Here is a 14,954-nt window from a genome sequence, read left to right on the forward strand (position 1 = left end):
AAACTCCTGGCACAGACATTTCATCTCAGAGGATATCCAAGTTCCTCCTGCACTAAACAGGGTCTTCTGGCAATCTACATTTCAAATGTAAACACTTAAAATGGCTCTTCTCCCACTAAACTGTTTCATGGTGACATTCCATAGGATTCTCCAGCCTTCAAAATTGCTAAGTGATTAACTGAAATCAATGGACCTGGATTCATAAGCAGGACACCGGTGTTCTTTAATCGCCAGAGCTCTTCTGCAAAATACATTGCACAAATTATGTTGTTCCTGCATTTCCTATTTGAATGCCGTATCTCTGACCATCACTAGATGTGGTGTATCTGTAACAGCCGACATTCAATAATATGTTGAAGTCACACATTAAACAAAGATCACTCTGGATGATCTTCAATAGTTTATTAATTTAAAACATTGTTCCAATAAATACATACTAATAAACATTAAGACACTCCATAAAATCTAAATAAGACATTTAGACATTTACAAACTTGTTAACAAAGTAAAAACAGCTTTTTTTTTTTTTTTTTTTAAACTGAGGTACATGCAGGGTCATTTAAGGCAAATTCAGTGAATTACTGTTTTACACTGATTCCTGCCCACCTCAGGTGAGTCTCCCTTTAAAAACTTAAAAAAGGGAACAAAAACAAATATACAAAGGACACAATTGGGTAGCTATTTTCCAGTTATTTATAACAAGACTGAGTGCAGAAGCCAACAATTTTTCTGGATCGAAAGTCTTTGCTTTCCCTACGCCCCTGCTCTCAGTCAGGACCAGTCCTTAGGTGGTTTTCTAGTTATAAGGCATAACTCTGTGCTTTGGCTTTTCCAGTTGTCTTTCATAAGCTTCCTTTTCGTCAGTGGATGTAGCAAGACATAATTCCACAAGCCTCAAACACACACAGCCAGGCCTTGCTTATCCACAGAGATAGCTTTGGAAGGTAAAAGGAGTCTCCTCCTAACTGTCAATACAACTCTTAATTTACACCGGAATAAGTGAGAGCAGAAGCAGGCCCAAGCTGGTGCCTCAGCTTAAAAAACAGCCAGATGTCAAACTGCACACTTCAATCCAGATCTCCTAGGCTTTCCTGACAGGAAACCAAGACTGAATCCTTTCAGCATCCTCAACCAAGGCAAGCACTGCCTGTGCCATTACTGACCACTCTCTGCGAGTACTATGTAAACACAGTTCATACCCACGTATCTGTGCATAGTAATTCATAGTATTGAAAACATTAGGATTTTTATCTTGGCCATGGGATAAATACCTTCCAGCTTACAGGTACTTGGTAGCTTATCCATCTTCAGAGTAACAGGCTTTGTATCTAAAAGACTTATTTTCCAGTGTTATTTCAGAAACAGAGGACAAGAGATAGAAACCCCGACTTTTAACTTCCATTCTTGTAGTCATGTAGGTTGAGCTGCCAATGCATGGCCCTGTCCTCTTCTTTCCTCTCCAAGCTCCCGGTCAGAAAGCTAATGCCAGGGTCTGTTATACAGACAGGGCTCAGGTCCAGCGGGGAAGCCAAGGGAGTCTGTTCTCCTAGTGTTGTAGGTGCTTTCAGCATTGCAGGGCTCATTTGAGGCCATGCTGTGTCTCCCGGTGTCTCCGTAAATCCACCTTTCTTTGGAAGCCTTTGCCACACAGATCACATCCAAAAGGCTTGAATCCTGTGTGTTTGCGACTGTGAGTAATGAGGTTAGAGCTCTGACTAAAGGCTTTTCCACACACCTGACACTTGTGGGGTTTCTCACCTGCAAGCAAAAGGTGTTAAAGAAGGTGTGAAAGGGGTAACATGCTGCACACTCAGGGTCAGAGCAGATAAGGAAATGCATTCTGGGCCTCAGAGCTAACTGAAGTGGTTCCTACATGATTACAAAAAGAAAGCCATTCTTACTAAAATCATGCAGTTGGTCACCTTGAGTAATCAGCTGTGCCTGCACTGTGGCTTAGCAGGCAAGGATCTGGCTGTACTTGCATTGCCCCAGTACAGTCCTGGGAGCAGCTTGAAGCAAATAGTGCTCTAAGGACATAACAGCTTGTGAACACACTGATATTTGGCTGCACAGCCTCTGTGTGACTTAAATTGTTGTTTTTTTTGTTTTTTTTTTTTGTCTAGAAACATCAGGAATTCCTGGAAAGACCCCAGCTTGTGATGACTGACATCAATGATGGCATTAACCTAGGTGCAAGTGGAATAGATTGACGGATGTTGCTAAGCCAAAATCAGTGAGCTGTGGCCTGCCTGCAAAGGAGGATGAGGCCCTTGAGTGAGCCTGAGGGGCAGAGTTCACACAGTGATCAGCTCTTCCCTCTAGTCCTCACTCTGAAAGGCTAGCAGTTTCTCCAAGCGAGTCTTGAAGTTCTCCTCCTGGCGAATAATGGAAACGGGAATAAATCCAGCCTCTGAACTTCTCTCACAGAGAGGTCAGTGGCACAGCTACACAGGTCTCCATAGGAGCAGGATATCAGTGCATTTCCATACTGTTTACTATCAAATAACGAAAAAAAGGGAAGCCCGACCACAAAACCAAGCCTGATTTTCAGAATGGCTTTGCACCTGTGAAGCCTGCTAACTTCAGCTGGAGCAACAAGCAATGTTTGTACTTTTGAAAATCAGATTCTTAGAAAAGTAAAATCTGTGTGAACTCAGCCTCCAGCACATTTTGCAACTGGATGCTGCATAAGAAATTTCCCCTAACTCAATTAAGGTTCTGGTTCTATATTATCAATTAACAGCCCAGAGACAGTTTGTGACCTCAGAATAATCATCTAAAGAACATTTTGGCCCATTAGGAATTTGGTTGAAATCTCATTTGAAAAAGTTACTATGGAAATACTTTTCACTTCCTAGATACTTTCATTCAGCAGTAATCTTGTGGAGAATCTTTCTAGGTATTATTGTTCACTGCTGGTGATCTAGAAAAATCTCAACCAAGCAGCACTACATATGATGTCATCTTTCTGCATATTTACCATTTCAATATTTCGCTCCTGATATCTGCTGATATTCCACTCTCAGGAACCAGGATTTTGGTCATCCAAACCTTGGGCTAAGCCACTACAACTATTATTTTGTGCCTAGAAATATTTCTGTGTCCCGCACATCATTCATCTCCCTCTACCTTAAACGAATGTGGTGAAGGTATGTAAAGTAAAATTTATTTTTACAGATCTCTGATAAACCTGCCTTCTCACTGAGCAATATTTTTAGAACAATTTCCTTTTGTGATTCACCTGCTCTTTATTAGTTTCCATGTTTATTACTAACAGTGAAACTTGAGAACTCTGCACCTCTCTTTCCATTCTGTATCAGGCTGCAGTCCTTTCTCAGAAAGTCCGGGTGGAAGTGCAGACAATCAATCTCTGAACAAATATTTAGACTAAGATTTGGACCCTGGGACCGCCAGTTTACTGTTTGACCTGGAGGAGGAGTCTCCGCTTGTTCCTACTGTAAATTGGTAGATCCTGTATAAAGAGATGCTGCAGTCAAATTCACCTATCATTTTCCAGGGACCTCAGCTGTAAATCAAGGCCACAAGAATATAATACTCTACAAATCATCTTACACAAAAGCCGTTTAAATAAACATCGGTAGATCCTATTAAGGGAACACTGATTGGATTGCGAGGATTTGGGTTATTTTGCAGCTGCTGTTCATGAAACCACATTCAAATCACCCTCATTTGCACAAGTAGAGCTCAGATAGCGTGAACCACAGCAGGGCCATGAGAAGCACAGGAAGGTACATATGCTGTTCCAGCTGAAGAGGAACAGGCTGCTGCAGAGGGACCACTTCAGAGACCTGCCCCTGTAGTTGAGGCTGAACAGCAGCAGCTGCAAGGCTTACCTGTATGAATGAAGGTGTGTTTCTTCATATCAGATTTCTGGTGGAACCGCTTCCCACAGTACTGGCAGGGATAGGGCCGGGTGTCCGAGTGGATAAGCAGGTGGGTGGACAGAGTGGAAGATCTCTTAAAACTCTTCCCACAGATCTTACAATCGAAGCTGCGTTCCTGCAGAAAGAGGAGCCCAAACACACCCACATTATGCTATGCCAGAGAACCCACAGCTATCTGGCCAGCAGCACATCAGTGTTGCCCTTCTGCCTTAGAAAGCACTTCTGCATCTCCAGAAAGCCGGCCTGAGGAGATGCTAAAACCAGCATGACAGTGTTGCATAAAGAAAAAGATAATGAACCCTTTCCCACTGCCTGCACATTTCAACATGGACCCATGATCATTCCACTGGGAAGAGCAGCAGCTGCAGCACTGTTCAAAGTGCACTCTACACAGGAAAGTGGGTGCTGAGGTCTGAGTGGCTCTCTGGGGAAATCTCTGTGGCTGGATTTGTGCTGGAAGCTTAATGACTAACTGCATATTTCTACTTTCATTATAATTAAGTGAAAGGTACCTAGGACACCTGGGGAAAAGAGCTTTTTGGCTTACTGCTTCGACAAATCTAACTAAATGCACTAAATGCTGTGTCTCCTTTCCCTAACACAAATCTCCCCATCACATGCTTCCACCACAGGTCATCTTTTTCTTTAACTCCCATTACAACTGCCTCCTCCTGCTATGCTTAATATAGGCACCTTATTTGGCTTTTTATGCACACTCCCAGAAATTTTCTCCCCTCCTTGGATTTACTTTGTAGTATTGCTCTTTTCAACATTATTTAATGGGTGATGAGATATTTCTCTTCATTGTGCACTCTGCTGATGCACGCTCATGCAACTGTAAATAAGACAGCAAACAAACACTGCTGTAATTCTATCCTCCCAAACCCAATCTGAGGAAGGAAGATTTGCCAGGTTAAGTGGGTGGGTGAAGGGGAAGTATGGAACAATATCAGCAGATGGAAAATGTTACAAATACTCCTACCAAAATTAACTACCATATTCTTTTGGTGTGTGACTCAGAGGGTGTCGAGACGGATGAAGTCCGTGCTCTATACCTGACTGGTCTTTCAGATGTTCCCTGCATGGACACAATGACTACCAACAAGGGAAGATTCACTTCTTTGGTGGAGAGGGAGGAGAAAAAAATATAGAGAGCTGTGTCTGAAGAAAGCACAGTGACTTGCTTTAGCCGTTAACAAAGTCCACACCCTGCTCACAGTTTCCAGCTCAGAGAACGAAAATTTATTATTTATTATCCGTTACTTCTGGAGTGCCAAAAGAGCCCATTGCTTAATACAGACACACACAAGGTCAAGGGAATGGAAACAAAGTCAGTATTCTGTGATTTGTCAACTTGTTCCTATTCTTCCTTTGCTTGCTAGCTGCCCACCCTTTACTCTGCTTACCATCATACTCTTCACCCACAAGTGCACCCTGCATCCCCACTATGCTTTCTTCCTCTCAGTTTAAACACCCTACTGCTCTGTCACTGCCTTCATGGCCCTCCCAGTGCCTGCTGAAGCAAGCAGCTGGCCCTGGCCTTCCCACTTTCATCCTGGCAGTCTGCCCTGCTCTCACCTGTGAGTGCACGGCCTTGTGCTGCTCCAGGCTGACTGCGTGGCCAAAGGTCTTGCCACACATGTCACAGGCAAAAGGCCTTGTGCCACTGTGTGAACGGCGCACGTGTACCTCGAGGCCATGTGGTGTGGAGAAGACCTGAAAGGGAGAGAGCAGGCAGGGTCAGGTTAGCCAGGGAAAAGGGGCCGGGGAACAGTCATAACCAGCGTGGGAGAAAGGGGTCTCTACCTTGCTGCACTTGACACACTTGTAAGAGCCAGCACTAATGAGCAAAGGGCGGCACAAGAGGTCCGACTCCACTTTGAGGCCACCAGGTCCCTTCTCCTGCTGCAGCCCAGTCTGTGCCTCACTATAGAGTCCGGGTGCTGCTGCTGGAGGCCGCTCAAACAGCCCTGGGCCTGGGGAGCCAAAATCACCATAAAGTCCAAGGGAAGAGCTACACTCTGCACCATAGAGGGTGGGCTCTGAGCCCCGCTCGCAGAAGAGCCTCAAGGCTGAAGTTCGCTCCAGCGCTGGGCAGGGCCGGTAGCTTTGCACGAGGTGCCTCAGCTCAGAGCCTCCCAGGCTGCTCCATGTGTATGGTTTGAAGGGCACCGAGAAGGGAGGTGCTTCATCCAGGGATGGACACACAGATCGCTCTGAGGCTGTGGAAACACAAGGCCGTGGGAATTAGTGTACTTTTACAGTGTAGCCACCATCATGAGGCAGAATTGGCCCAGTACCCAGGTTTGTACCAGAGCCTAAACTGCTTTTTATACATTTTACATTATTCAGTAGGGTCGGTGCATCCACTAACTCCTCACCTGCTACCCCAATCAAATAATTCAAAGCAACCACCTCCATCTTTGGGTGCCCAGGTGCATACATACTGATCTGACTGTTGAGATACTAAACAACTCTGCCTGCAACTTCCTTTGGTTTTATCTGTTGCTCCTCAGAAAAATATACTTACTATATTCCAAGCTGAGCATCAAAGCCAACAGTCCAAATATTTAAGTTTAGTGCAGGTCACACTCACCCAGAAATGACTTTATGGAGCTGCCAGAAGAAGCAAACGTGCTGAGATGTATACCTGCACAACAGAACTAAAAATTGTTTGTTGCACAATGCAATGCCCAAATCCAGTCTCTCAACTTCGTGCCATAACTGCCTGTTACTGGCAAAAAAAATAAGCGAAACAGAAAACAGCTTCTGAAGTGCTTGAATTTCATGCCTCACCTTTTCAGGGAAAAAAAATAAAATAAAATTGTCTGAAATAAAATCATAGTTCTTTCACATTTCTCTGTATAAAGACACTGAGTGCACTGAAAATACCGAGCTCATAAACGCATTATAAAAATTATTGGGATACACTGCATTAAAAATTGAAGGACAAAGAGATTTTCCTATCAGCCATAATCAAAGCTATCTTCCACCAAGACAAGCTCAGGTGACTTCAGCTGTCTGTAACAGCCTCACCTTTGGCAACAGCATCTGACCAAGGGGGTAGGCATAAGATCTATCCCACTTGCTTTAGCAGAGACTGATGTAATGGCAGGAAAACAGTCTCAGAGATCAGTGTACGAAGGCACGAACACTCAGGGTATGGAGAAAACACAGTTATGCAGGGAATATGAGGTATCAGATCCCAACTGTGGCTGCCAGAGGTGGTGATTTGTGTCCAAGGTGTGCTGCTTTCACTCTTTCTCACAAAAGGCAGCAGAGCTGGGAGAGTCAAATGTCTCCACTGGACAAATACAGTAGTGAACTAAAAAAAGCATTAATAAATTAACTGGTGAAACGCTGATGCCTTCACAAAAATATTGGCACTCCCTACCACTTTGTTTAGCAGAATTGCTTCCCTTACCCAAAAACCTGCATGCTCACAATTGTTTGATTTTTTCATTCTTGCCAGCTTCACAGATTCCACAGCTTTATCAGTCTTCAGCAAAAAAAAAGACAACTGGGAGTGGGATAAGGAAGAGAGGCAGGAAGCATTAGGCTACCCATTCAGGTAGACAAATGACCATTGAGGATTACAGAAAAGACTGAAAATACATCAGAAATCGAGTTTTCAATTCTTGTTTCTTTTATGTAGCTTCATATGTTAATAGACTCAGGTTTTTCCAATAAAGTACTAGTATTTCAGTTGGGAATAGAAGCACACGTATCAACTGGGACATCTGAACAGAGAGATGAAATCAAATTAGCTGACATGGTGCTAAGCATGATTTTTCCTGTTCTGCACTGACTGCAAAGTTGTGGTCAGCATCACATCATCTATCTTGTGTCTTGCAACCAGTTTCAGTGTTGTCATGTCTCACGATTTTATCGCAAGATTCAGAACTATCTTAAAGCCCCAGCTCTTGAAACTGCATGATTTCATCGCACAGCTTTCCTTTTGTTTTCTAGCTCTTGTAACTACTTTTTTCCCCTTAAAATCAACTACTAGCCCAGACCGTAAAGAAAAAGCATGAAAAAATAAACCGTAAATATTTCAACACTAGAATTGAATATCCATAAGGTATTTCTTACAATTTTGATTTTCAAGCCAGTCCATTGAGGGATGGGGGACAAAAGAATGACCTAATTTTTGAGCCCTTGGAATTGGCAACACTGGACACAGTAGACACTGCACCACATGTCAGTTTGTGTGCAGCGTTCCTTCCATCACCTCACATGGTTTAAAGACCTTGCAGGCACAAGTGCAGGGGAGCCACTCACGCTATACTTCCCAAGGGCAAGCTCAAGGCATCCAAGCCCCACATCCAGCATCAAACCATCTATGTCACACTACAAACAAAAGACACTGCTATCTCTGCCTCTCCTCTGCTTCACAGCCCTCCAGAGAGTGAATGGTAGAGACAGACACTCTTCCTCCTCTCCATTCCTAGCAGTTCCGTGCAGCCCCTGGGAGGAGAAACATCAGCACTCTTTATTGGATGACAAGACAAACTCTACCTGAAATGACTGGGAATTGATTCAAGTGTCCTCTTCCACAGAACAAAAATCACCATGATCCCTGAGTGACAACTCTGTTACATCCAATAAAAGTCCCTTCAAGACTATAGCACCAAGAGATTCATCAAGCAATGCCTTTGTACTGTTGTACAGAGTTATCAGGCACCTTCTGTATATGAAAACACACGTGATTACAGGCCTACATAGAAAGTGAGGTTAAATAACACAGTGATCTGCATTAATGCAGTCAATGTATGTAGAATGCTAACTCTATAAAGGTACTGCATTGTATCTGTGCCAGCCCTCCTGCACTGGCAGCACTGCATTCAAAGACAGATCTCAAGACTGTCTTCCGTTGCACAACAAAGCATCCACGTTCACTCCTGGGGATGAGGAGGTGACAGTACTGCTCACTGCACCTGCCCTACGCATGATTTACAAACATCATTTCTCAGCTGAACTGCCTTAGAAGCACAGAAACACACAGACAAACACAATCTCAAAAATCCAGCATCTCACCAGCACATCTCGCAGAAGTGACATAGGCACAAATTCCAGTTTTACGCCGAATCTGACAAGGCAGCTGGACAGCAGGGATTTGGGAAAGTTGAGAAAGGAAGCCCACCTATTTAACCCTCCTGCTGGTGCCTTGATCCTTGACAGCACCTCTCTCAATGCACCAAGGTTAGATTAATGATGCTTTTTCATGCCAGCATAGGGAGTCCCAAACCTTCAATTATCCCACGTGAATCAAACAGTTCCAGGACTGTGCCCCTCTTCTGAAAAACCTTGATCTGGGGATGCTACTGTCATTTTGCAGATACCTTTCCCAGGTAACCCAAACGGTCAGCAGGCAGCTATAATTCAAGGGAAGAAAGGAGCGGGGAGAAGGCAAAGGCAGAGCAGCCCTGGTAAATAGCTGCTCATTTTGTATCTGCCTTTTAGATATCTTGTGAAAACGGTATTATTAGGGGAATGAGGAGAACAATTGGTAAGAATAAAAATTATACATCACTGTGCTTTGAGAAGAAATACTAGCAAAAGAGAGACTGCCGTATTCCTGCCTTCCGTCATTTGCAGGACCTGAACTGTTCTGTAGCTGTAACAACACTTATCAGCATTCTTTCAGGGAATGTTCAAATGAAGCTTTCTTAAGGGACTGGTGAGCTTTAGAAATGCAAGTCCTCATCATTACAATCAGCTGTTGATATGCAAGGACACTATAAAATGAAGTCGGAAAATCAGTGGGGAAATAGGACCAAGTATTCGTTTGCAGGCATCTGCTGTCATTTTGAAAAGCTGAGACAATTTTTCCTTTGCTAAGATAGAAATTGTTCTTTTTTCAGCTGTCACTTTTTAACCCAGGCAATAAAAAGTAGGTTTTGTATATACATATTTTTGTTATAAAATGACAAAGTGGTATTTTTAAATGAGATAAGTACTCATGCCAGGCTGGGGACAGCATCTCCTACTGCTCCAACCACATCAAAAGCAGGACAAGGGAGCTGGAGACAGACGCTGCAGCCCTAAGTGTGAGTTTTCTGGATCCAGGTTGTTTAAATCTGACCGTCATTAGTTTCATCTGGTTGTTTCATGAATGTAGTTTTGGAAAAGAAAGGAAAAGAAAGGAAAAGAAAGGAAAAGAAAAAATGGAAAAAAAAAAAGAGGGAGAGATCCTCTTCTTTTTATAGACAAGAAATAACCTCAAAGGGAGTTCGGGAAAACATCAAGCAGGCAGTCCAAAACACAGAGTCTCTGCTGTTCACTACAGGCAAAAAGATAGCCTAGTAGTTACGTTTACTGCCTTAAAATATATTTATCCACTAAGGCCATGTACCAGGACCCTGTAAGAAAACGCCGAGACCTTCAAAACATAATCGGCTGCCTTCAGCAATTAATCAAAAAGAAATGACAATAAAAATACAACTCCCATACCGCCTGACCGTAACGTGCGTCTCCCTTAGCCGGGGGAGCGCGTCTGGAAAAGCAACCCGAGAGAGACAACACGAAAACGAGTGGGAAAAGGCAAATCTGTCCTTCCACTCGTTTTAGACGGTGGCCGGAGAACGCGGACACGGGAGCGCTGCCGGAGCCCGCCGGGCACTGCTGCCCCGCTCCTACCTGGAGAAACGGAGGGCGAGGGCGGTCTCCAGAAATCTCCGAACTCGGACACCCTGTCGCAGATGCTGCCTTCGCAGCTGGGCGCCGACTCGGAGGTGCCATCGGCAGCCTCGGTGAGGTGGGACTCCGGGGAGAAGCGGCCCTGCGACGGCTCCGGGTCGGGGAGGACGGTGCGGCATAGCCCCGCGCCCTCGGGGATCTTGCTGTCTGCGGGGAGCGGGAGGGGAGAGGAGCTCAGCGGAGCCCGGCCGGCCACCCCCTCCCCGCCTGCCCCGCGCCCGCTGCTGGGCTCCGGGGCCGCCCCTCTAAGGGCGAGCTCCTACCTGCGCAGATCTGGGCCAGCACCGTCTCCAGCCGCAGGCTGTAGTCCTCGTCGGCAGAGCGGGGCTGGTGGTAGCTGTGTGCCTTCTTGCTCTTCACCAGGAAGGACCTCGGCATGGTGGGGTACTGCCTCGGCCACCCTCCGTCTCCGAGCGCCGGGCGCGGCGAGCCTCACCTCCGAGTCTCCCGCGGGGCGGCGGCGGGGAGGTGACCTGCAGGGAGGCGCCGAACCGCCGCTGAGGGCCGGGGCCGCAGGCCGGGAGGGGCCGCTTGCTGGGGGCGGCGCGCAGGTGGCCGCGTCCCCCGTCCCCCCCCCGCCCAACCCCGGGATGCCCGGAGCGCGGTTTCTCAGCTCCCGCCACCCCCGGGGCCGCCCGGTCGGGGAAGGCGGCCCCGACGGCCGAGCGGGCAACGGCTGCAGCCGCGCACCGCGCGGAGACCGCTGGGGGCGGCACGGTGGGCACGAGGGGAATCGCTGCGGGGCGACGGCGTTAGCCTGACGGCGGGCAGGAGCCGTACCGTCGGAGGGAGCGATTCACTGTGCCGCTGCGATAAGGCGAAAACGAACACAACGGAACCTCTCAGCGAGCCGCAGCTGTTGGCGCGGCAGCGTGCAGCTGCGGGCACCGAAAGCCGGGGAGGGGAGAGGGCGAGGTGGGAAAACCTCCCGCCGGCGCCGCGAGGAGCGAGCGGGGCGCGGCCGCTCCCGGGCGACAGCGGAGGGCCGAGCTCAGCTTCGGCCGCCCTCGCTGCACCTGTCACCGCCAGAAGCCCGTTAGATCGCGGCCGTTCAGTTCTTTTCGGGAACTAGGGGGGTCCTGCCGTGACCGCTCCCTAGAGCCGCCCCGGGTTCGCCCAAGAGCAGCGGAGCGGAGCGGCCCGAACGCAGCGACCACCTCCGCGGGGCCACCCCGCGCCGCCGCCAGGCACCGCCCCCCGGGCACCGCTCGGAGCGTCGCCGCCCCGGCCGGCCCGCGCCGTGCCTCAGCCTCGAGCTGGGGGCGACGGGCAGCACGCCCCGACGGCGGAGGCCGCTGGGGGCTCCGTCTGGACCCGGCACTTTTCCCTCCGAAAGCCCTCGGGCGCCGCCGGTCGCCCCCGCCCCGCTGCCCGAGGCCGGAGCCTGCCGGGCAGGAGCCGGGCCCCGAGAGAAGGGAGGACCCCCGGTCCACCCGGCCCCGGCGCGGGCCGCCGCTCCGCCGCCGCACCTGCCCCTGCCCCTGCTCCCTTCCCCGCCCCCGCCTCGGCCTGAGGGCATCGCGCGGCCTGAGGGAGCGCGAGGCCGCGGCCCGAGGAGAGGCGCTGCCCCCGAGGCGGGCGGGGCGGCACGCTCACTCGCTTACCCATGCGGAGGACGAGGGGAGCCGGGTGGCAGCCGAGGCTGCAGCCCGTTCGTTGGGTGACGGTAAATTTAGCCTCCCTGTGAGGAGCGGTGCTGCTTCGCTTGTTTTTTTGCGTTTTTTTTTTTTTTTTTTTTTTTTTTTTTTTTTTCTGTCTGTGCTCCTTCAGAGCTCGGCCCCAAAACCACAAATTCCACTTCCTGAGCGTTAGGAGCTTCTGCATCGAAGACAAAAGATAGAAAAGAAAAAGGCGAAGCCCCGCAGATAAGCCCCGCTGCCTTCTGCCCGCTTTTCCCTGCAGTGTCCCGCTGCGCTGGGCTCGCTGCGGTGCCACCGAGGTGTCGCCCTGGCATCGGGCGCCTCGTCGCTCCGGGCTGCGCCGCGGAGCTCGCACGCGTCTATCTGCGCTATTATTGGATCCCCTCCGACTTCCGCACCGCTCACACGTTCACCACACGGCTCGCCGGCGGGGCCGGGCCGGCCGATCCCTCCCCTCAGCCCGGCGGCGGGAAGGCGCCCCGCGCCGCGTGATGGGCCCGGGCCGCCGAGACCTCCCCTAGAGCAGAAATAACTTGTTGTGGAAAACTCTTTCGGGATAAATACGCCCAATGGCGCTGAAAATACCTAAAGCCCCAAGCCTGGAGGTTTGCTCATTTCCCCTCGGCTTTAGGTAATGGTTAAATATGGAAGGGGTAGGCGAGATCCCCCAGCCGCCCCGCCCGGAGCCTGCCGTCTCCTGACAGCGGTCGGAAGGCGACGGCAAACGCGGACGGAGCCAGGCGGGCGGCGGGCGGCGGCTCCTGAACGGCCGCGGGCGTCGGGGCTCCCGGCTGCGGCCGCCGTCGGCCCGAGGCGGTTCTGGGCTCCGTACCCGGCCCCGCGGGAGGGAATCGGGGTTTCACACCGTCCCGCGCTCCGAAACCGGCCGGGCCGAGCGCGGCGGCACACCGCGCTGCCGGGAGCGGGCCGCGGCGGAGCGGGCGCTCCCCCGAGGGGTCCGCAGGGAGACCGGGCGCTCGGTGTCTGGCGGGGCAGCGCCCGCGCTGTGTGCGATGAGGGCAACGGAAAACGTAACGGTAATTAGTGTTAGCGCTCACGGTTCTGGCCGGGCTGCGGGGCGCCACGCACCGCCTCACGCACACCTCAGGCGCGGCGCCGCGTGACAGCGCTACGAGAGCTGCGGGCAGCGGCACCCGTCAGCTACGACGGCCGGGCAGCGGCTGCTCAGCGCGACACGTCGGGAAGGATGGCCACGTCGGAACGGCAGCTGGCCCTGCGGCGCCGGCTCTCTCACACGTGCGAGGAGAGCGCACGCGAGCGGCTTCGTTCCGCGAAGCGCAGAACCGGGCCATATCCTGATCCGCTTCCCGCCGCTCCCGGCGGCTCCCGCGGGCCGGCAGCACGCAGCTCCGTCGCCGGGAGCGGCCGGCAGTGCTCCGGGACGGCGGTGGCCACCGTGGTGCCGCCACGCGGAGGTGTGCGGGGCCCCGGCCCGAGGCACGAATCTGCCGCGCGCCACGTGCGTCGGCGGCCGCGCGAGGCTGTCGAGGCGGGAAGCGGCCGCGCTCCCGTGAGGGGCCGAGACGGGGCCGTGTGGGGCGGGCCGTTACCCGCAGAGCGCGGGAGGAGGGCGCGTTCGGTGCGAGATTCCATTACAGGCGCAGGCCTAAGAGCGAAAAGCTCCTGGGCGTAATGCGTTGCGCTGCTCTCGGCAGCCGCCTGAGATGTCCGTTAAAGCAAGAAAAGCAGATAAGGAAGGAAGGGTGACGGGATGCAGATGGGATCTGCGTGGTCAGGAGTGATGAGACTGTGGCAGGAGGACGCAGCTGAATGCAGGTAGGGGAGGAGAAGCGTTTTTACACGTGTCGAAGTCAGGACTGGGAGCAGCAGCAGTGATTCTATGGGGAACTTATGAGTAAGGTGCACACTTCCGTGTATTGAAAGCTGAGATCTCTGTTATCCAGAACGTTTTCACTGGGAGAAGCTGCTAGCACATGCTAACTTGTAGTGCTTTGCATTCTCTTGGGAAAGGTGTCATCATTTTTTATATTTCCCGCTGATTGTGCTATTTTTGTTTTATTTTGTTCTCCTAGCGGCTGCTCGGTACCTTTGTGTCTTTCTCCTTGTGGCATACGAATGTGCTGTAAATACATCAGACTTCACAATTTCAATAGTAACTTTTCAACTCACTAGAGAAATAAAAGCAATTTCATCTGCTGCTCTCAGAGTAATGATTTCTGCCAACACAAACTAGAGACAGAAAGTGGCAGTAGGCCAGCCGGGTTGTTGAAGGTTGAGGTAAAAAAACAGCATTCCAGCTTTGCGAGGGAGTGGGCCCAGAACTTACCTGTGCTATTAGATATGAAGAGAATGTCTCTAATGCTGCGTGTAGTGGGACACTGGACCGGATCGCCCAGAGAAGCAGTGCTTGCCTCACCACTGAAATTGTTCAGTTTGGACTTTGACCAACCTGATCCAGAGGTGAAAGATGTCCCTGCTCATGGCAAGGGAGTTGGACTGGATGGTCTTTAGGAGTCCCAGCCTAACCCATGATTGGATTGGAAGTTGAATCTGTGCGTTATGGAACATAGACTATGCAAAATTGTCTTAGGAATTTTAGTTCCTAGAGTGGGACAACAGAAATTTCAGTCGCTTCTGCAGCAGTGTATGTACTCCGAGAATGTGCTGCATTGCTTTTGTATTTCATGATTCTGAAATGAGGTATTGAGTCTTGGGAAGGGAAAGTGTT

General features: G+C 50.3%; 1 protein-coding gene across 1 annotated transcript; it reads right to left on the reverse strand.

Moving 5' to 3' along the window:
- Window positions 1–387: 387 nt before the first annotated feature.
- Window positions 388–12,613, reverse strand: GFI1 (growth factor independent 1 transcriptional repressor). The gene is made up of 7 exons (XM_052666552.1): window positions 12,209–12,613; window positions 10,868–11,077; window positions 10,545–10,751; window positions 5,712–6,127; window positions 5,484–5,621; window positions 3,855–4,020; window positions 388–1,758 (listed from the first exon to the last, which is right to left on the reverse strand). Exons 2-7 carry the CDS (start codon window positions 10,980–10,982, stop codon window positions 1,580–1,582), a joined length of 1,221 nt encoding a protein of 406 aa, XP_052522512.1. The 5' UTR covers window positions 10,983–11,077; window positions 12,209–12,613; the 3' UTR covers window positions 388–1,579.
- Between the last annotated feature and the right edge of the window lie 2,341 nt (window positions 12,614–14,954).

Source organism: Tympanuchus pallidicinctus, unplaced genomic scaffold, assembly GCF_026119805.1.
Source record: "Tympanuchus pallidicinctus isolate F22 unplaced genomic scaffold, pur_lepc_1.0 scaffold7, whole genome shotgun sequence".
Taxonomy (NCBI): Eukaryota; Metazoa; Chordata; class Aves; order Galliformes; family Phasianidae; genus Tympanuchus; species Tympanuchus pallidicinctus.